The sequence below is a fragment of the Danio rerio genome, chromosome 20 (genome assembly GCF_052040795.2).
Source record: "Danio rerio strain M-AB ecotype USA chromosome 20, GRCz13ab, whole genome shotgun sequence".
Lineage (NCBI taxonomy): Eukaryota > Metazoa > Chordata > Actinopteri > Cypriniformes > Danionidae > Danio > Danio rerio.
In genome coordinates, this window is record NC_141040.1 from 52,362,501 (window position 1) to 52,386,099 (window position 23,599).

The window sequence follows — 23,599 nt, forward strand, 5'->3', positions numbered from 1 at the left end:
GCAGAGTGGATGGCAACATCAACAGCCTGAGGTAGGTATCAAGACAATTGTGCTGCTCATTACAATACAAAGGGCTGCTCCATTTTGGGAAAAATCATAATCACAATTATTTTAGTCATAATAGTAATCACAAATAATTAAAGCGATTACTGTTGAACTCAAAATTATTAGCGCTCCTTAGATTTTTTTTTAAATAAATATTTCCCAAATGATGTTTGACAGAGCAAGGAATTTTTCACAGTATTTCCTATAATATTTTTTCTTCTGGAGAAAGTCTTATTTTTTTCATTTCGGCTAGAATAAAAGCAGGTTTAAATATTTTGAAACCCATTTTAAGGTCAATAATATTAGCCCTTTTAGACAATAAATATTTTTGATTGTCTGCAGAAGAAACTACTGTTATACAATGACCTGCCTAATTACCCTAATTAAGCCTTTGAATCGCACTTTGAATCTGAAGGCTTGTATTTTGAAAAATATCTAGTCAAATATTATGTGCTGTCATCATAGCAAAGATAAAATAAATCAGTTATTAGAAATGAGTTATTAAAACTATTATGTTCAGAAATGTGTTGAAAAAAAATCTTCTTTCCATGAAACAGAAATTGGGGGAAAAAGGTTGCTAATATTCAGGATGGCTAATAATTCTGATCTCAACTGTACGCAGTTATTTTCCTCCCTGCAAAGGAAAGAGAAATAAATACAATAGAATAAAAATATGAAACAAACTGCTTTAAGCATCTTCACTGTAAGAAAAACACTTTGGCTACAAAAGTCCTTCAGTCAAGGGCAGCGAGAGATTTTCTCCTTTTGTTATTTGATTAATACTGATCGAAACAGACGGCAGCAGGAATAGTGCGCTGTCACTTCAATAGTTTTGCTTTCACGTTTCTTTAGATCCTCAAGTCGTTTGTTTATTATACAAATGAGGGTTAATATGAATAATCACTAAACACCTCGTTTTAACACCTATTAAAGCTCACGTAATGACTTTAGTTGCGTGTGCGCTCTGCTCGTCACATTGTGCGAATAAGACAGAACGCTGACCGCATGCTTCTGACTGTGCGCCACACACACACACACACACACACACACACACACACACACACACACACACACACACACACACACACACACACACACACACACACACACACACACACACACACACACACACAGGAGCATGCGGTTTAAGTTCGCGCTTTTAAGAGCAACAAATGTTTAAATTGTTGCTCTTAACAAATGGCGGTAAGTAATGGAATAATCATTTATCTCGATTCGGGGATCTTACACCTTTTCAAACTTCAAATTCCAGCACTTTTCAAGCACTTTCAATGTGCATTTTTGTTTTTTTTCAGCACCTAACAACCATGGTATAATATGTTTATATATGTTGTATTTACATATTCACATTTAAATCTATTGTGCTTTTTAAAAAAAACACAATATGACATTTCAACTTAAATTGTTGAATATTTTGGAGCATAGACTTATTGGGATAGTTCACCCAAAAACAGAAAATATATATATATATATATATATATATATATATATATATATATATATATATATATATATATATATATATATATATATATATATATATATATATATATATATATTTTTTTTTTTTTTTTTTTTTTAGAAAGTTCAGTTATTGAATGAAGTATCTTTTAAAGTTTGTTCTCTTTCTACCTGAAGTTGATTTCTTGTTCGTAATATTTCATGTCCACTGCTATTCAAAGTTAATGTAACAAATTAAATCCTTAAGAGTCAGAGAATATTCCTGCTGCAAACTAATAAACTGTTCCTATGTCAATTGTTGTGAAAATCCGTCACCAAATATGGAAACGACAGTTTGTAAGCTTTCATCAATATTACTTTTTATTATTGTCAATATTACTTTAGGTTTTGATTATGTGCAAAATAAATTTTTAGCTTAAAGGAAAACTACTCCATCAGATAACCAATTATTATGAAAGCAATGCAATTTTAAATTCAAGCAGGTTTAAGCACTTTGTTCAAAATCCAAGCACTTTTTTTAACCTTGAAAACACTATATTAAAAATCAAGCATTTTCCAGGATTTCCAGCACCCATAGGAACCCTGTCAATTAATGGTTTTTCTTTATCGTTAGAAGCCAAAATCGAAATCAGATTTTCGATTAATTGCACAGCCCTATTACAAACCACAGAAGAGGGCAAATTCTCCAGCAGGATAGCGCTCCTCCTCATACTTCAGCCTCCACATCAAAGCTCCTGACAGCAAAGAAGGTCAAGCTGCTCCAGAATTGGCCAGCCCACTCACCAGACTAAACATTATTGAGCATGTCTGGGGTAAGATGAAGGAGGAGGCATTGAAGATGAATCCAAAGTATCTTGATGAACTCTGGGAGTCCTGCAAGAACGCTTTCTTTGTCATTCCAGATGATTTTATTAATCAGTGATTTGAGTCATTGCAGAGATGTATGGATGCAGTCCTCCAAGCTCATGATGGAGTCAGACACAATATTCATTCTGTTTCCACTGCAGCATGACTTTATATTCTATTCTGGACATTATTTCTGTTCATCACAAATCATTTGTCTAAGCAAAGTCAGACCTTACTGTCCAATTTAAATCAATAAAAATCAAGGCATGATCATATTTTATTTTGGTGAAATAAGTGTAATCTAGAGCCCTTTATCTTTCATATAAGCCAATTCTGATACCAAATGATCAACTAGAAGTCAAGTTATTATTTGCTGCTCCTAAAACTTGGATAGGTGACAAGACTTTTGTCAGGTAGTGTAGATCCTGTAAAAAGGGGTATAACAGGTCCCCTTTAAGATGTTTTTGTTTGTGTAATTTAAGACCCTGCGGACACCCAGGAAGCAACACTAAACAATCTCAGCGCAAACAAAACAACAAAAAAAGTGCACTAACTTTCCCTGAAAAATCTAAACTCCCCTAAAGGTCACTTTCCTAATCATCTCCTTCATGCTCTGCGAGGTGAAAAGACACCTGTTGACACTGTTAACCTGCAGCATTAGACCGCTGTCTGTCTCCATCAGCGCTTTAACCTCAATGGAGGATGTGTTCACCTCTAGAGGTCCTGCTTCAGCGGCCGGGGGGGTTGGGCTGAACCAATCAGAGCGGAAGACATTGCTGGCTCGCTCTGTCTCCATGGAAACGCCAGCCATCCTTGAAATAAACCTGCCGCCGTCGCCACCCAAACCCCCCTTTCTCTCACTGATGACACTGTGTTTCAGTTTGCCTTTGTTTCTGTCTTTCTTCTTCTAAGTATCTCTCTCTCTCTCTCTCTCTCTCTCTCTCTGACACTTTCATCTCACCTGTGCTTGCTCTCCATCACACCATTTCTCTCACCCCTTCCATCACTTGCTGAACACATTGATTTCTTTTCTTATTGTTCAGGAAGGTGAAGGTCAATATTGGTTAAATGCAATAGCTGCGAAAAACTAATGTAGACAAGAAAATTAAACATTTTTCATAACTATTCTGGCCAATAACTGCACACCAAATCTCCCTTTTTATTTCTTAAATGTTCAGATTTTTATTAAATTTTCAGATGTTTTTTCTGATGCTTATTAGACTTTATTAATGTAAAAGAATTACCGTACACACTACAGTATTCATGTAAAACTATGTAAAATTAATAATTAATGTAAATGAGATTAAACAAAATCAATTTGCATAACTATCGGTGCGCATAATTATAATTCTGGCCAATAATTGTGCACCAAATCTCCCTTTTACTTTCTTAAATGTTCAGATTTGAGGTTTAGTAATGTTTTATTTTGACAGAGAACTGTTGTTGCTCAATTAAAAAACAATAACTGGACTGTTTTTTTCTGATGCTCTTTAGACTGTATCAAAGTACAATAACCATTTACACTACAGTATTCATGTAAAAAGATGCAAATTTAATAATCAATGTAGATGCGATGAGAAAATTACAATTGGTGTGCATAATAATAATAATTCTGGCCAATAATTGCGCACCAAATCTCCCTTTTACCTTCTTAAATGTATAGATTTGAGGTTTATTAATATTTAGTTTTGACAGGGAACACTGTAGTTGTTTAAAATAAAAAAAATAACTATATTTTCATTTTCTGATGCTCTTTAGACTGTATAAAAGTAAAATAATTACCATTTACACTACAGCATTAATGTAAAATGATGTAAATTTTAATCTATCGTTCTGCATAATAATAATAAATCTGGCAAATAATTGTGCACCAAATCTCCCTTTTACTTTTTTTAAATGTTCAGATTTGAGGTTTATTAATATTTTGTGCTGACAGAGAACACTCTTGTTGTTCAATAAAAAAAATAATTGGACTTTTTAGTTTTCTGATGCTCATTAGACTGCATTAAAGTACACTAATTATCATTCACACCACAGTATTAATGTAAAATTATGTAAAATTAATAACATAAATGGTAAAAATAATAATTCTGGTCAATAATTGTGCATTAAATGTCCCTTTTACTTGCTTAAGTGTTCAGATTTGAGCTTTATTAATGTTTTATTTTGACAGGGAACACTGCTGTTGTTCAATTATAAAATAATAACTGGACTGTTTTTTATTTTATTTTTTTATGCTCATTGGACTGTATTTAAGTAAATTAATTACCATTTACACTACAGTATTACTGTAAAATGATGTAAACAACAATTAATGTAGATGAGAAAATTAAAACAGAATTTGATCTATTGGTTTGCATAATATTCATTTTATTTACATAATATTCAATAATTGCACACCAAAAAACTTTTATTTTCTTAAATGTTCAGATTTGAGGTTTATTGATATTTTGTACTGACAGGGAACACTGTAGTTGTTTAAAATAAAATGGACTGTATTTTTTTCTTATGCTGATTAGGCTTTATTAAAGTACAATAATTACCACCCACACACCACAGTAATAATGTAAAATGATGTAAAACTATTAAATAATGTAGATGAGGTGAGAAAATTACCATTTGTGTGCATAATAATAATATTTCTGGCCAATAATTGTGCACAAAATCTTCCTTTTTATTACTTAAATGTTCAGATTTGAGGTTTATTAATATTTTGTACTGAGAGAGAACTGTTGTTGTTCAATTATAAAATATAAAACTGGCCTGTTTTTTTTCTGATGCTCATTAGACTGTATGAAAGTACAATAATTATCATTCACACTACAGTATTAATGTAAAATGATGTAAAATTAACAACGTAATGGTAAAACTATTGGTGTGCAGAAAAATAATAATTCTGGTCATTAATTGTGCATAAAAATCTCCCTTTTACTTTCTTAAAATGTTCAGATTTGAGGATTATTAATGTTTTATTTTGACAGGGAACACTGCTGTTGTTCAATTATAAAATAATAACTGAACTGTATTGTTTTCTGATGCTCATTGGACTGTATTAAAGTAAATTAATTACCATTTACACTACAGTATTACTGTAAAATGATGTAAACAACAATTAATGTAGATGAGAACATTTAAAAAGAATTTAAACTATTGGTGTGCATAATATACAAATCTCCCTTTTACTTTCTTAAATGTTCAGATTTGAGGTTTATTAATATTTTGTGCTGACAGAGAACACTCTTGTTGTTCAATCAAAATAATAATTGGACTGTTTAGTTTTCTGATGCTCATTAGACTACTAAAGTAAAATATTTATTATAAACACTACAAGTGTTAATGTAAAAATTATGTAAAATTAATAATGTAAAAATAATGAGATGAGAAATTTACAATTTTATGTAAATTTGAACTGATAAAAAATAAAATAATCTCAGCATTAGATAAAAGCACAAAAACATATTAACATATTTTAACCCTAAACACAAAAATACATTTTTCTTTCTTCCACCCAATCAAAAATACTATTTTATGACCTTTTTTGTAGCTATTTTGATTTTTAGTGAAATATGATTTGAAAGACGAGATTTAACCATGTTGTAAATGACACAAAAAAAAAAAATCTTTCTCAGACATTTTCTCACTGGCCATTTCTGTGATTTTATTCCAAGGTATGCACAAATCCAGCACCGCCCCGCCCCCTTCCGATGGCTGTAATTTCAGTATTCATTCACAAAATTCTGCTCTTTTTATATATTTGTATTTTTATCATTTTATTTTTGTTACTTTTAATATTTATTGTCTTCATAATTAAAGCTATAGTCAAATTCCTGCTTGACATTTAAGAAAATATTTTGCGTAGCTACCCAGTATTGAAGATCACAGAGAACAAAAAAATAAATAAATTTTAAAAAAGACAGAAACATGTTACATGCCCCATAAATGTCCAACTTATAATGAATCATAAAAAATTGGGAAAATTGCTCATTTTAGTTTTATAAAACATTTTATTATTATTAATTTATTTATTTTTGAGTAAAAACTACAGCTAGCTCGCTACAGTGCCACTAAAGCTTTCAAACAAAAGTCAAAACAGGAAAGAAAGATTTGACTTTCTTCGGTGACGGACAACATCACAACACGCCGTAACCGTCCTTCAGGGCTTAAATTACAAAACAAGTTGTCTGGCTTGCCGCTATTTATTCGTTGTTCAAAGAGTCAGCATGTTCGTGTGTTATGGATATAGGATGTATTGTGGACATCGATGATGTTAAGCGTGTCTTTATTCGATGCGCAGCAGAAAAAAAGTCTATCAGCAGTACATGTAGCTGTTGGTAAAGTTCACTCCCAGCTCAGAGCGAGTTTTTGTGCTACCAAATGCAGCGCTGCAGCGATTTGGCACGATAGAGGAAAAGCAGGCATCTGTAGTGTATACTGTTTAATAATCAATATAAATTATGTCACAAATAAATAAATAAAAAGCAGCATTAATTCCAGCCCTCTCTAGGTACGCACTGTGCGTACAGCCGTACAGCTGCAGGCGCCGCTGGTAAACATTACCTTTGGCTTTCTATTGAATAGTATATTTTCATACAGCTGAGCTGCCAACATTAGGATATCTAAACGCACATACAGGAGGTGTACTAGAACCGGCTTCACTGACAAAATGCGCATTAAAATATCCTTGATTTATCGACCCAGCCCTCCTCACATTACATTGCTTTTACACTCCATTTCATTGGTTATGAAAGCATCACACTGCTGAGCTGCAGATTCACTGGTATCATTCAAACAACAAGTAAAAAAACTCGGTAACACTTTAGAGTAACTATCCGTTATAACTAGTTAACAGACCATTAATAAACTGTTAGTTAACTAGTTACAAATGACTTGTTAAATAAAAGTTAATAGTTTGTTAATTATTTATAACTGTGGCTTATAGATGGCTAATAGATAACTTACAAGCTGTTAGTTACTGTTATAAGGGACCGAGCACCAAACGGTGCAAGGCCCTATTAGAATTGCTCCGTTTCTTATTATGCTTCTTCCGCGGAATGAATCGCGGTTTTGAGGGGCTAAACATGCCTGAAAACTCACAAAACATTTGCACATGCCTCAGAAGTGGCAAAAATTGTATTTTTGTTATGGGTTTCGGAAATGGGCGTGGCAAAATGACTCAACAGCGCCACCTAGAAAAATTAAACGGAAGAATTACGCACATGCACGAAAATTGGCACACACCTCAAACATGCCAAAACATACGAAAAAGTCTCTTGGAGCCATATCTCAAACCCAACAGGAAGTCGGATATTTTTAACTTCCTGCGGCGAAAAAGTGGCATTTTTGCCATTTCCAGGCGTTGTATTTTAACAAACTCCTCCTAGGGATTTTATCTGATCGACACCAAAATTGGGTTTTGTCATCTAAAGGCCTTGGCGATGTTAAATTGTGAAGCTTTAGAGTTTTTGTCAATGGGCGTGTCCGTGGCGGCCTCGCAAACTTTGACTCGCCACAAAACAGGAAGTCATTATAACTCAGGCATGCATTATCCGATCTGCCTCAAAATTCACACGCTTGATAAGAGTCCAGACCTGAACACGTTTACATGCCAATATACAGATACAGTTATAGCGCCACCTGCTGGCCGCAGGAAATGACATGATTTACAGAGTAACAAACTCCTCCCACAAACTTTATTGTATCACATTTACATAACAATATTGAGTCAGTCATAGCGCCACCTGCTGGCAGAAGGTAGTTTGGCTTATAACTCAGCCACACAATGTCTCACCTGCCTGAAAATTTGCATGGTTGATTAAAATCCTCTCCTGAAGACATCTACATGCCAATATCGAGTCACAGTCATAGCGCCACCTGCTGGCAACAGGAAGTTACATATAACTCAGCCAAACAATGTCCGATATGCCTGAAAATTCCCATGGTTGATAAGATTCCTCTACTGAAGGCATCTAAATGCCAATCTTGAGTCACAGTCATAGCGCCACCTGCTGACAGGAGGAAGTTTGGCATAAATGTGTGATTTTCTCAGGTTTTTTAATCGGCTTAAATAATTATTGTTCGCTGTTCTTTCTCATCCTGAGGCCACCAGGCGGCGGTGAGCCCGGGTGCGAGGTCCCTATCATCGCTGCTTGCAGCTTTAATTCTAAAGTTGCAACTATTCCTCATTTAATAACAGTTAATAAATGAAGAATAGCTGCAACTTTAGAATAGCATCCCAATAACATCTATACAACATTAACTGATACTTAACAAGTCTTTATTAAGTAATTTACTTACCGCTTTTTCATGATCAATTACTAATTTATTAGGTATAGTTATAAATCATTAAAATACACTTAACGAGTCATTTAGAACTTGTTAACTAACAGCTTGTAAGTTATCTATTAGCCATCTATAAGGCACAGTTATAAATAATTAATAAACGATTAACTTTTATTTAACAAGTCATTAATAACTTGTTAACTAACAGTTTATTAATGGACTATTAACTAGTTATAAAGGATAGTTACTCTAAAGTGTTACCAAAAACTTCTTATCTGTGATCACCTGAACCCCTGTGGATGAAAACAAACAAACAAACAATCTCTCCCTCAACTCACCCCACACCAACCCCTAAAATATAATCAATTCCGAGTCCGTTGAATGCCTCCTCAATTGTAAGTCGCTTCGGACAAAAGCGCCTGTAAATGACTAAAACGTAAATGTAATGTAAATGCTAAAGACTGACCTCTGTGAGTCTGGCTGTGAGATGGTGTTGACGATGGCCTCCACCGCCGTATCGAACAGCTCCGGATCCGCCAGCGCCGTAAAACTGGCCTCCACCAAGCCCTCGCTCTCGTTCAAAGGGACGTCCAACAGAACCCAACTGGACAGACACTTGAGCACACGGGCCTTCACCAGCGACGGAGAGTCCGGCTGCCGTAGTAACTGCTGCAGGAGCGGGTACACAGCCGTCCACTCGCTGCCCAGAGCGCCCCTCACCTGCCCCTTGCGGTACTGCGGCAGCCGGCTGGTCTGAAACTCCTCTGGAAGAACCGTCAGCAACTCCAGTAAAGCCAAACAGCGAGCGCGTCCATCAACGTCACCGCCGTCCTCCTGAAACATGCGCACCATTTCAGAAACAGCCCCCGGCCAGGCCTCAGGCATCATGTTGAGGGCGAGGGACGCCAGCGCCACGCACAACCGGGTCAAGACGATCTTAGAGCCGGATGCGAAGCGGGCGATCTGAGAGAAGAGCTGGGATTTGAGGGAGTCGTACTGCTCGGCCGGGATGTCGCTCCAGTAGCGGGAGATCTTGGTGTGAAGGGCACTGGCGCCAAAGTACTGGATCTCTGGAACCTGCGGAGATTAAAGAGGACGTATTATTATTTAAAAATCGATTTCACAAGGAGATTAAACACAGTTCTGTAAATATAATCAGCTTTTAATGATAAAAATGCTTTAATTAATTGTTTTAAAATCCGACTTGATAAAAACTGTCTGCAAAAACACTTTGATTGACATTCTCCCTTTGTGTGTCATCACGCCACATTCACACGGGCGTCAGCGTCAACGCTTCCCATTCACTTTGAATGGGTGACGTCAGGCGTTGCCGAACTGCATTGTAGATCCATCGGCGCCGCTTCAGAGGCGTTGCTCGCTGCAGAAGTTGGGACAAGCTCAACTTTTCAAGCGCCGATGGAAGCGTCAGCCAATCATATCACTGTATGCAAATACACTAGCTAGACTTTGGCCTATTGCTGACTGAATTTTATTGGCTGACGCTTCTATGACGATCGCTTTAGCTTTAACTTCAGACACGCCTTGAGTCAAGCGTTGACACAGAATCCCCATGTGAATGGGGCGTCAGAGATGAAAAGCCCCGCCCATTAGCAGTGTTGGGGAGTAACTAGTTACATGTAACAGCGTTACGTAATTTAATTACAAAATAAAAGTACCATTATTTCGTTACAGTTACTGAGAAAAAAAAGAGTAATTAAATTACATTTACATATGAAAATGTTAACGAAAACAAATGGGATTAAATAAAATAGGTTGAATAATATTAATCTGTGGCTTTACCTGTTTTTCCTAAGCACGATGCCTGCTGCACAGGCTATTTACTAAAGTGGTGCTATTCTAATGCTTTTGATTGGTTTTCCGGATTGATCACGGCGCACCAAGTTTACCACTTTATTGAATTATTATTAAATGATGTCTTTTTTGATGTGTTTGTATTTATATGTAACATTATATATTTACATAAGAAGTGGTAGAGGACAGTCAGAGGACTGCTTCAATCTTTCACTCACTTGTACTTAGTCATTTTAGCGAACACCTCAGATACTGTTGGCTGGTTTCTGTTGGTTGTGCATCTTTTTTTACCGACGCCATTATAACGACACAGATCACTGCCTATTCACGAGTCCCGCTGAAAAAGTGATTGACAGGTGGTAATTATGTGTGTAACTTGCCTTTTTTCATTTACTGTATGATTTGTTTATGGGTAAAACAAAGACCATGCAGGTCAGGTAGTTTAAACGGTAGGCTACAAATAATTAATTGGTCATTAATGAATTAATTATTCATAATCGAAAATTGAATCGAATCGTGCCTTTAGAATCGAAAATGTAATCGAATCGAGGATTTAGAGGATCGTGACACCCTTAATATAAATCGGTTGATATTATTAACGCATTTATTGGGTAAAATTGCTACTTTTTACTGTCATTCAATGTGTTTTGGTCATTATCAATGCACGAAATAAACATTAAGAAATAGGACTTATTATGACTCCAGAATAATTATTTTTTAGGAAACACTGTAAAAATTTTCAGAAACATTATTTTAAATGAATGGGAGGGCAAAATAAATTGACTTCAACTGTAGGCCTGTTAAAATTTACAGGTGCAACAATGTGCCTTGATGTACTTGAATGTTAGAAATGTTCTCCTGCACCAGCACAACGTTACTTGTCAAATAAATAAACAAGGAAGATTATTTTGAGTTTAATTATCTTTTTTATGAAGACTGCAGAGTGATGCATAAAAACAAATCACTTCCAATAATGTTAAGTATTTTGTGATATATATGCTAAAATGTGCTCCTAAAAGTACGTGGCCCCTGCCCGCCCCCCTCACAGGTTAATAGTAAGCTAATGTAATTTCATAATACAAATCTTAAATTCATGCTAACCAACAAATGATCAAAGGAAATGTATTAATGTAATACAATATGAATCAATGTTTACTTTAAACTGTAATTATATTGTTCTATTAAAATGATTTTTTAAAATATTTTGTCAAATAAAATATTTTTGTAGAGGTATCCACCATCATTTTGTGGCTAAAAAGTATGGATTCAGGCACCGTTTTGGCACTGGTATCGTTTTAAAAGTATCGATTTAGCACCGGTATAGAAAAAACCAAACGGTACCCAACTAGCAGCTAGCTCTCTGCAACTCTCACATGGTCGCCCACTGAAGCTAAGCAGGGCTGCGCCTGGTCAGTACCTGGATGGGAGACCACATGGGAAAGCTAGGTTGCTGCCGGAAATGGTGTTAGTGAGGCCAGCAGGGGGCGCCCAACCTGCGGTCTGTGTGGGTCCTAATGCCCCAGTATAGTGACGGGGACGCTATACTGCTCAGTGAGCGCCGTCTTTCGGATGAGACGTTAAACCGAGGTCCCGACTCTCTGTAGTCGTTAAAAATCCCAGGATGTCCTTCGAAAAAAGTAGGGGTTTAACCCCGGCATCCAGGCCAAATCTGCCCACTGGCCTTCATCCATCATGGCCACCTAAACATCCCCATATTCAATTGGCTGCATCACTGTCTCCTCTCCACCAATCAGCTGGTGTGTGGTGTGTGGTCTGGCGCAAAATGGCTGCCGTCGCGTCATCCAGGTGGATGCTGCACACTGGTGGTGGATGAGGAGATCCCCCCCACTATGTAAAGCGCTTTGAGTGCCCAGAAAAGCACTATATAAATGTAAGGAATTATTATTATTATTATTAACTCTATTTATAAATCATGATGAAACTCTTGTAACAATGGAAATAAAAATGGCCAAACATTATTTACTTTTCCCCAAACTGAAACGATATAAACAGAAAGTGTTGCTCTAGAAAAAAAATGTAGATGTAGATTAGTTGATGCAAGGCTGACGGCTGCAACGCAACAGCTGACATCTGATCAGTGTGGAACAGCCATGCAAAAAGACAAGAGCAGATGGAAAACATACCATAACAGATCAGCGGAGGGAACGGGATGTCCTTACCTTGTCTGGTCTCAGTAAAACCCAACAGAACTGCCAGGCCTGAGGAGACACTTGAGCCTGCATCAGCCATTTCTGAGCCAGATTCTTATTCTCGATGTTGGGATCATAATAGAGCTGATGCAGAGCCTGAGAGAAAGACACACACACACACACACACACAAACACAGAGATGGTTTTAGACACTGATACATTGCTCTCTGCCCATTACGGAGCACATGGATACAGACTAATAACGCTTTATTAACCCCAGGGTTCCTGCAGGCCAGTTTAAAAGACATGTATATGAAAGCGTGTGCTGTTAAAGTGGTTCTCCAGGTCTCACAGCTGCTGACGCGTGTAACCCGCACCTTCATTTTCGCAGCTGAAGCATTTCATATAGTTAGAGGGCAGAAAAATGCAGCTTTATTAAATATTTATTCAATAATAAGAGGACATAATCAGCGTTTGGCACAAAATATGTAGTCTCCAAACTAACGTCAGGATTTTAAAAACAAATGAATATTTCATTTTAAAAGTATTATTAAACAAAAATAACAACATTTATTTATTCATTTATTCAGCCAAAGCCAAATTTTGAAGCCAAAATGAATAGCCCTCCTGTGAAACTTGTATTGTTTTTCCAATATTTTACAATTGATGTTTAATAGACTAAGAGTATGTTCACAACATTTCCAGTAATTCATTTTTTTTTAAAAAAAAGGCAGTTTTAATTTTTTTTTAACTATTTAAAAGGTATTTAAGGTATTATTAGCATCTTTAGGGGAAAAAAAACTAGTTTTGATCGTCTACAGAACAAACAACTGTTATCCAATAACTTGCCTTATTTTATATGTACACAACCTGACACAAGGCTTGTCGTCGATTTCAGTTGTAAGAAAAATAATAACTTGACTTTTAGTTGATTTTTCTTATGAATCAACTGTTGAACTGCATCCCAATCATCACAAATACTGCAGAAGACCTACTGGAACCAGCATAGACGCAAGAGTCTCACTGATATCAGTCAAGTTTGCTGAAGGAAAACTCATGGTTTGCGGTTACATTCAGTATAATGGCAAGTGAGAGATCTGCAGAGCGGATGGCAACATCAACAGCCTGAGGTATCAAGACATTTGTGCTGCCCATTACATTACAAACCACAGGAGAGGGTGAATTCTTCAGCAGGATAGAGCTCCTTTTTATACTTCAGCCTTCACATCAAAGCTCCTGAAAGCAAACAAGGTCAAGCTGCTCCAGGATTGGCCAGCCCACTCACCAAATATGAACATTATTGAGCATGTGTGGGGTAAGATGAAGGAGGCTGCATTGAAGATGAATCCAGAGCATCTTGATGATGGGAGTCCTGCAAGAACGCTTCCTTTGCCATTCCAGATGACTTTATTAATCGGTGATTTGAGTCATTGCAGAGATGTATGGATGCAGTCCTCCAAGCTCATGATGGAGTCAGACACAATATTCATTCTGTTTCCACTGCAGCATGACTTTAGATTCTATACTGGACATTATTTCTGTTCATCACAAGACTTTTGTCTAAGCAAAGTCAGACCTTACTGTCTTAATTAAATCATTAAAAATCAAGGCATGATCATATTTTATTGTGATAAAATAAGCTAATCTAGAGGCCTTTATCTTTCATATACGCCACTTCTGATACCAAATGACCAACTAGAAGTCAAGTTATTATAATAATAAGTAAAAGAATGACACAAAGTAGATGCATAATGAACAAAAATGCTGCATTTATTTGATTTAAAAAAGATTATATGTAAAAAGCAGTGTGAAATAATGTTACTCTTCTATTTCAATAGATATTTTTGTTATTTATTCTGTTTTATAAATGTTTGTATAAATGAGAACAAAATAAAATAAAATCACTGATACATTTACATTATTAACTAAAACTAAAACGATGACTAAAACACCTATAGCTCCTTTCACACAGTGACACCGGTAAATATCCTAAAGATTTCCGGAACAACTTTACCGTTAATAAAAAAAAGGGCTGTTCACACAGGCAAGAACGTTCCGGAATTTTTCCTGGAAAAAGAGCATTCACACATCCATTCCAAACTACCGGTAAATTCTGACATCATTAACCAGAAATGAGCTCTAAATGGCTGCGCTTGTGTTTGTAAACATTTGACTACATCACAAACTCTGTGGATGATCAGTATTGTGAACAACTCCGATGAAAACATATAGAGAAAGACTTTCGCATGTCGAGATGTTCATAATATGCGTGTGTGTGCTGGCGCTCACTTGCTGCTTGACGTGCACATGCGTCAAGCATCTGAATTAGAGCTTGAAGGTAAACAAACAGTGGTTTACCATAAGCATTGTATCGATCATTATTTACACAATTGGCATTAAGAAGGAGCATAGAAATTTTATCTGACTAACATCTAACAGCTAAACGTGTCTGGAAAAAAATATTCAAAAGCTTTTGTTTTCATGAACAGCGCGGACATGAATGCGTTTGAATGCTCTGATTGGCTGGAGTAGACGTCTCACGCCAGCGCATTCCAAGCGTGAACGCGCTCTTTACGACAATCCTCCTTTTGCGTTCACACAGCGCAGCATTACGGCAAATTAAAATTAAATTAACTTCTCTTTCCGGAAAATAGCCCGAACGAATTTACAGGTATTTTCAGAAAGAGCCTGTTCACACATACAACCTTTCTTTTTTAAATTGTTAGTAATTTTCCGGAAAGGTCTGTATGAGTGAAATGAGCTACCAATATATAAATATATCTATTTATATCTATCTCTAGTAAATACACAGACAAATACTAAATAAATACTAAGTAAATACAGTTAACAAATTGTTTTTATGATTTAGTCTAAACACTTTAATCATACAAGACCAAAAAATATATATAAAGAAATTATACTTATGTGTGTCAGATATATTAAAACCCCCCTGTGAGAAACCCCCATCTGTCAGAGTAAACCAGGTGACAATTCGAACCCAACTGTGTGTGGTCAGATCTGAGAGGCATCAGCCGTAAACCCTTTGCACAAAGCAAGCCGGGATAAAAATAAACATGGTACAACTGCACACGGATGTATCTTTTGAAATGAGTTTCTATGGCAACTGTCTCTTCTGCACAAACTCATTCTTAAAGACCAGCGCTGAATGACTTCGGTCCATTGACATGATGGTTACCGCATCCCATCCTGTCTGTGAGTGTGTGTGAGAGTTTCCCTCATTCTGTATGATCCATTTTACTCAGACGTCTATTAATCGCTCGTTTATTCTGACTCTTATGAGCTTCTACGCTGCAAGCACTGTCTGCATTTCCCTCTGAGTGTAAAGTCTGCTACATTAAGGAGTATAACTGCTTATTAAGGGTGTTTTAATACTAACCATTTGAGTAATACGCAAGTGATGAAGTACATTCAGGAGGTTGTTATCATTGAATAAAGCCTGACAGGTTTATCAGTATTAGGGATGTCCCGATACAACATTTTAACTTCCGATACGATACCGATATAGTCACGTTCAGTACGAACCGATACCGATATTAATCCGATATCAGCACAAATTATGAATACTTTAGTTTTACCTATTTCGTTGAGTCGAATGTATAAACGGCTAGATCAATCTGAGAACAAAAGTCAGCAACCGTAAGTATGGAAAAAAAACAACCAGTTTATTAACTATTGGTTGCATAAATGAGAACCTTTAAGAATAAATATGAAGATCCTGAAAAATATCCTAATTGAATAAACAAAAATACATTTTCAAAGTGCAAAATAGTAATTAAAGGTCACTTCAGTTATTTATTTTTTACCATCAGCATATGGCGAGTCTGTGGCGGAGACTTTTCTCACGCACACAGAACCGGGCCGCTGAGGTAAAGTCTAATGTGTGGGAAGCGCTGGTGTTGAATAAGGTATCAAACTGAATGAACCACGATATGCCATGACCGAATTGAGGCTCGCATGATGTGTGCTACCGTCGCCATTCGGTGCCTTATGTTGCTTAGCAGCGTAATGTTATACAAAATAATGTAGAGACCTCTTGACGTGAAGTAAATAAACCAGTAACGTTAGAGATGTGCCGTTGTTGCTAGCGTCAGCGTGTGCTACCGTCACAATAGATTTGTATTGTATTACACCATAACTTAGTGTGAAGAGCATGTTAAATCTTAGAGACTTTGCTAGCAAGTAGTGTTGTGATCACGTGGGCTTTGCACGCTGGCTCTGGACGCTGCTGGCTGTAATGGAGTTTAGAGCGTATAGGACTGCTTATATCGGAGATTTTTAACACAGTCCGATATAGTTTTTTGGACTGAAATCGGACGAATTTCCGATATCAATATCGGATCAGGACATCCCTAATCGGTATAATTCAGGAAGCAGAGACAGTCAAATATAGCTATAGTGGGAGTCTTTAAATTTATATTTTACAGACATAACGTCCCTAAATGCACATTGGTAGAGATAACTTGATGTAAAGTGTGTTGCTATTCAAAATTTTTCATAAAAGTTTTAATTTTGATAACAATAGGTTTATATGCAAGATGCAAAATGTAACTGCAATTCTAGAATCAATGATAGATAGAGATCCTGTTTCGCCGGGAGCTCCACAGGGTCAATATACTTGGCCGGACTGCTGTAGACACACCTTTGGTCACTTGTGCCAACAACAAACGTTGGTTTCAATGGTGCCAGCAGCGAAGATCTTGAGCTATGGACAATGTGCAACATGTATTGTTCTCTGATGAGTCCAACTTCACTGTCTTTCCCACATCCAAGAGAGTTATGGTGTGGAGAAGCCCCAAAGATGCGAATCACTGTTGTTGCTCAGAGTGATGCATGGGGGTGAATCAGATGGTTTGAGCTGCAATATCATGGCATTCCCTAGGTCTAGTATTTGTGCTAGATGGACTACCAAAGCATTCTGTAGGACCATGTGCACCCAATGGTTCAAATATTGTATCCTGAAGGCAGTGCCACATATATGGATGAAAATCCACCAATACACACAGCAGTAGGGTTGTAACAATATACCGGTATGACGGTTTACCACGATTTGAACGTGCACGATTATCATACCATGAACAATTGCATATCAACGGTTTTAACCCTTAAAGACCGAGACAGCCGCCCGCGGCTAAAAATAAGTATTGCTCTTAAATGTTTAATAACTTTTGATCCGCTGATCCGATTCATACAATTCAAAGATTGGCATAAAGAAGAGAATCAGCTTCCCGGTGCTGTATCACATACCATTCGCGGACTTTCAGAGGCTCCGGAATCAGTGCGGTTACGTCATCTAAATTTGACCACGCTGATTTGACAAAGAAACGCTCGTCACTGTGTCTCCGGACAAACCAGACATGATACATTGATGCATTGTCCCTCCTCCATGCCCAGATTGGTTCAAACTCGCTATATCACAACCAATAAGCATAGGTTTCGCTTTTGTTTGTGGACCAACAATGAGCTTTTTGAACAACACGGAATGAGAGAAAGGCATACATTTCTGCGCGGCTAAATAAAACGCAAAAAAAAAAAAGTTTTGCATGAAATAATTCTCATACTAAGTACTTTTGCATGCACAGCAGCACAGAAACATGACAAAACAGTGACACAGCAAAGACGAACTGCTGCTCTTGCTGTTTTCAAAAGACACAAATGAAGGTGCAGCTGTTTGTCTGCATTGCATACAACCACATCCAAATCCATATCCACAGACAACCATATCCATGCTGGCACATAAAACCTAAGGATGTTCCATATTGAATCTAGTTTCGTTATGTAACTATTTATAGTATAGTAAATATTTATATCTATTTTTTTACTGAGGATTTGCACCATGTTTATTTGGACTTTGACACATTATCTATTATTTTTTTATTTGTTCATTGTACAAGTGGACACATTCTCTCACCTCAGCGGTCAAGATTAAGTCCTGAAAATCTCAACATGCTTACATTTCTTCATCACAACCTAGACTGAAAAAAACAACGCTTTAAATACATGTTTACAGCCATAAACTTGGTATTGCACTTTTGGTCTCCCATTTATCCTGCTTATAAGGAAGGACAGTTTAAGTTTATTTTTTTCTAATCTTAAAAGACCTTGCTTGTTTATTCCTTCTAATTTAATTTATTAAAATGGGAGATTTTTCAGTTTATTTTTATAAAAGACTTCTATAGTTCTATTAAAATGGTTCTTTCAAAAGTTTGTTGAAATAAAACCTTTGTTCAGTCAGAAAACGTGTTCTTATTCTTTTCAGGGTCTTTGCTATGAGAATTACTATTTAATACCGTATACCGCGAAACCGTCAAACCGTGGTATTGTTTTAGACGATTATCATACCGTAAAAAATTCATACCCTTACAACCCTACACAGCAGGAATGGTGACAGAGTGGTTTGACAAACACATGGTTTAAACATTGTATCCCAAATGCGGTGCTGTGTATCTGGATGATAAAGCACCAAATCACACAGCAGGACTGGTGACAGTAGTTTGATATGCACATGAAAATTAAGGTGAACGTCTCCCATGGCCTACACAGTCACCAGATCTAAACATTATTGAGCCACTTTGAGGTGTTTCGGAGGAGCGAGTCAAGATTCTCCAGCATCATGCAGTGACCTGGCCACTATTCTGCGAGAAGAATAGCTCAAAATCCCTCTGGCCACTGTGCAGGACTTGTATCTGTCATTCCCAAGCACATCGATGCCACAAAAGGAGGCCCTACACCATGCTAATGAACAATTGTGGTCTAAAACCATGCATTTCAGCTTCGATGGATGAATGGATAGACGGACGGACTGAATTGATGACTGATTGATGGATAGATGGATGGATGGATGGATGGATGGATGGATGGACAGGGTCTTTGCAGATATCATAATGTCAAATTAAAGACCTTTTACAACCTTTTTAGGACCATTAAGTATTAAATTTAAGACCTATATTGCAATATCAAAAATGTGGGAGAAAATGTAAAAGCACAAAATTTGGGGTAAAATAAAGTTATTTAAATTGAGCAGTACTAAAGTCAGGTTAAATGCACCATTGAACTACAGAAAAAAACAAACATCTTAATGCAGATTTATACTTTCACCTGGCACCACATCGCACAACTCAAGAAACAGATTAAGGCTTTTATACTTGACACGTTCGACCATTGAGATATATATTTTTTTAAATGACAGGGGTCGGTCCAAAAAAACAGAAAGTAAAATCAGACGAACAAAAAGAAAATCATTATCATTGAAGATGTTTTTAGGGGCCTCTTTTTTGTTGTTTTAACAAACTTATCCCTCAGGTTTTTTCAAAGTTTTACAAAAACTTTCCTGCTTTCCCATGGCTGTTGCAATTTCTAGCCAATAATTATTGGTCATTCTGGCAAGCAGAAATGTAACTGTTCAATTATTCTGTTATGGTAATACTATAGTTGCTATGGTAACACAACAAGTGTATTAAAAACAAACTACCCAGTGGTTTAGTTTTTTATTACAATATAGGGTATATTTTTCTACAATTCAACACACTTTACTGTAGTAAAACTACACCGTATTTTATTTTATTAGTTCACTATTCTTAATACTACAGTATGCTGAAGTATTTCTGGAGAGCAAAAGCACGAAAGGAGTCCGACGGAGCGAGAGCAGATCATTCGCACGTGAGCTGCCAGTGTTTTGAGAGCTAGCAAGTTTTGTCCCTGAACAGAGGAAACCGGCGCGTGAGCAGATATTCGCTCTCTCGTATTACATCGCTCCCGACTTATAAAACTGCGCTTGCGACATTTGTCAGTGAAATAACGGCATACTCTGCCAGCCGAAATCCTGTCGCGCGCACTCAAAGCGAACTTCCTCAAACACAGCGATGATGTCACATTCGCAGCGCGCACTGAGTTTAATATCAGAAAGCTGATTGGCTATTGCAAGTTGACCTTTTTGTAGTTGTAATACCGCAAATTACAATTGGACTAGTGAAATAAAGAACTACAACACCCCAAAAACCTAGCAACAACAACAAAAATTATTTAAATGAGCATTAGATGTAGTGTTACATGGACATCGCAAAAATAAGACCTGTGCAAAAATATTTAAGACCTAGAACAGCAAATTTAAGACTTTTTAAAGCCATAAATTTAGATTTTTTTAATTTAAGACTTTAAGACCCCGCGGGGACCCTGATGGATGGATGGACAGATGGATGGACAAAATTGTGATTGATGGACGGATGGATGGATGGATAGATGGATAGGATAGATGGATAGGATATATGGATGGATGGATGGATGGATGGATTGATGGGATATATGTATGGATGGATGGATGGATATAATATATGGATAGGATATATGGATGGATGAATAGGATAGGATATATGGATCGATGGATAGGATAGGATGGATGGATGGATGGATGTATACCACAGCACTAACCCAACACAGAAAGCAATTTTACAGGCAAGATTATAAGCATGACTTATTTCCCGGTGGACCATTTAAACCTGTTCACTCTGACTGCAAAACACATGTGAAGCCAAACATTTGAAGATTTTTGGGATCGTGTTCAACAGCCCATCTGGAGCAATCAGTAGCGGTTGTTCTGACATCATCAGCCATGTGTCTGTGAATATTAAATCTCATAATTGGTGGGTTTTGAGAATCACTTTCATTCTGAGGTAAATAATTACAAAGCACCCGATATTTCCTATATTATTCAACTTTCTTATTGCGATTCATTGCAGAAGCATTTATCACAATACATGGTATTATCACAACATTGACCTAAGCTGCAAAAAAAAGGTTACTTTAACGTGTATGACAACCAAAAATGCTTGGAGTATTGCATATTGTTCAGAGAAAATATTTTAAAACATATTAAACAGCAAAAGAACGATTAAGTACAATAAAAAATAGCACTTTTCGATAAAGTTTTATTAGAAATCACTTATACAAGCGGTTTGAACACAATTGTGTAGCAGCAGTCGGTGAATACAATCAGCTTCTGATGGTAAACATGTATTATTTTTATTTGTATGATCGCACTTGATAAACAGTCTGCAGAAACACTTTGAGACACATTCCCCCTTTGTATGTGTCATCAGAGGGGGAAAAGGCCCCGCCTATTAGTGACGATCTCACTCTCATTAGCATAGGACATTAGTCTTTCTGAATCTGCCGCTATACTAACACAAAGGCATTTGTAGCTCCGCCCTCTTTTAAAAATAGCACAATCTCATTTCAGTTTAAAGTTTAACAGCACAAAAAGGATCAAAGGCTCCGTTTCAGAGAGTTATAAAACATTTGTGTGGTATTCTGAACTGAAACTTCACACACACACTCTGGACACCAGAGACACTTAATAGGTCCCCTTTAATGCATCACAATCAACAGTGAAAAATAGACATAGTATACTTATTAAAAAAAGTTAATTTAAAACATACAACAGAATTTTATGTTATTAACATCATTTAAAGAAACGACGATGATGATTATGATGATGATGATGATGACTTGATTTTAACTAATAACTTAACAGCTAAGATTAACGTTCTAAGCGTGAACGCGCTCTTTACGACAATCCTCCTTCTGCGTTCACACAGCGCAGCATTCTGGCAAATTACCGGTAATGTTCCAACTGTTCTTTCCGGAAAACAGCCAGAATGAATTTACAGATATTTTCAGAAAGAGCCTGTTCACACATACAGACCTTTCTTTTTTAAATTGCCGGTAATTTTCCGGAAAGGTCTGTATGAGTGAAATGAGCTACCAATATATAAATATATCTATTTATATCTATCTCTAGTAAATACACCCTTGAATGTTAACAAATTGTTTTTTTGATTTAGTCTAATCACTTCAATCATACAAGACCAAAAAAATATATGAAAAGAAATTAAGGGAGAGTATAGATAAATTATACTTATGTGTGTCAGACTTGATTAACTAATAACTTAACAGCTAAGATTAATAAAAGCTTTTGTAGTTGTCATTACATTGACTTTTATTAAATTAAGCTTACTCTACAGAGGTAATAAAATAAAGCTTATAAACAATTTTCAATGTTTTAGGCAAGAGTAATGTGAAAATGTTTGAAAATAAAACACCTATTCAATCTTCAATCATTTACTGCTGTGGTGAACATCCACTGCCAACACATCAATCTGAATCTTTTTAAAAAGCACACTAATGGCGTATTCACACTATGTACAGTTGCCTTGAACCGATCCAAAGCACGCTTGTCCCCCCTCCCGTCTCCCCCGACGGCTTGCACTCACATTACATTCGGGCCTGCGCACGATTACGTCATCGATGCTGCACTGTTCAGTAAGCGCTCTCGCTCAGCAGTGGAGATTTGTTTAGTTATATCGTTTAAGTTGTTTAATTTGCAGTGACATGCAGTCAAATATTTTACTGAACAGATCAGCCACTTTTGCCGCTCATAAACAATCATAAAGTCCACGTGCTGCAGCAATTAGGAGGTTTGCTGAAGGTGCAGCTGTTGTGCAGTGAGGGGTTTGCGTCTTTAATAAACTACGGCAGTTTGCGTTCACAGAACAGTAAGAATGATTAATAAATCCATATGAAACAGCCCCTTAAAATTCACGTCAAGCTTTCAGTTTCAGGCTTAGGCGCGTTTTGCATTCACACACAAGTGAACCGCGCCAAAGCCCAAGTGAACCGCGCTCCAACCTCTTCCAACTGGGCCAGGGCCGGCCAAGTGAACCGTGCCCGAGCACGATTTAGAGCACTCACACTTCTTAAACGATCCATTAAACGGGCCTGGGCACGGTACGGATAGCATAGTGTGAGTACAGCCTAAATGTTTATTCAATCACTCAATTATTAATTTTCCTGTGGTTTAGTCCCAGTATTCATCAGGGGTCATCACAGTGGAATGAACCACCAACTTATCTAGCATACGTTTTACAGAGTGGATGCCCCTCCAGCTGCAACCCAGTACTTGGAAACATCCATAC

At 36.8% G+C, this 23,599-nt stretch overlaps 1 protein-coding gene and 1 long non-coding RNA gene across 7 annotated transcripts in view; one reads left to right on the forward strand and one right to left on the reverse strand.

Annotated features, from left to right (window-relative positions):
- The window catches only part of ipo13b (importin 13b), a 122,689-nt gene that overhangs the window by 89,237 nt on the left and 9,853 nt on the right, over window positions 1-23,599 (reverse strand). For 5 of the 6 annotated variants that reach the window (XR_015518914.1, XR_015518912.1, XR_015518913.1 and 2 more), the window contains exons 2-3: window positions 12,642-12,767; window positions 9,116-9,726 (exon numbers count right to left, since the gene is read on the reverse strand). Coding sequence is in view for 2 of the 6 variants with exons in the window: in XM_087298730.1 (XP_087154856.1) it covers window positions 9,116-9,726; window positions 12,642-12,767 (737 nt within the window). In the remaining 4 variants the exon portion in view is untranslated. The remainder of the gene's footprint in view (window positions 1-9,115; window positions 9,727-12,641; window positions 12,768-23,599) is intronic. The other variant, XM_087298731.1, reaches the window with a different exon arrangement.
- On the forward strand, window positions 13,361-21,873 carry LOC147839481 (uncharacterized). Its single transcript, XR_015519185.1, has 4 exons — window positions 13,361-17,637; window positions 19,006-19,112; window positions 19,402-19,515; window positions 20,764-21,873. It is a non-coding gene; the product is annotated as an uncharacterized LOC147839481 (long non-coding RNA).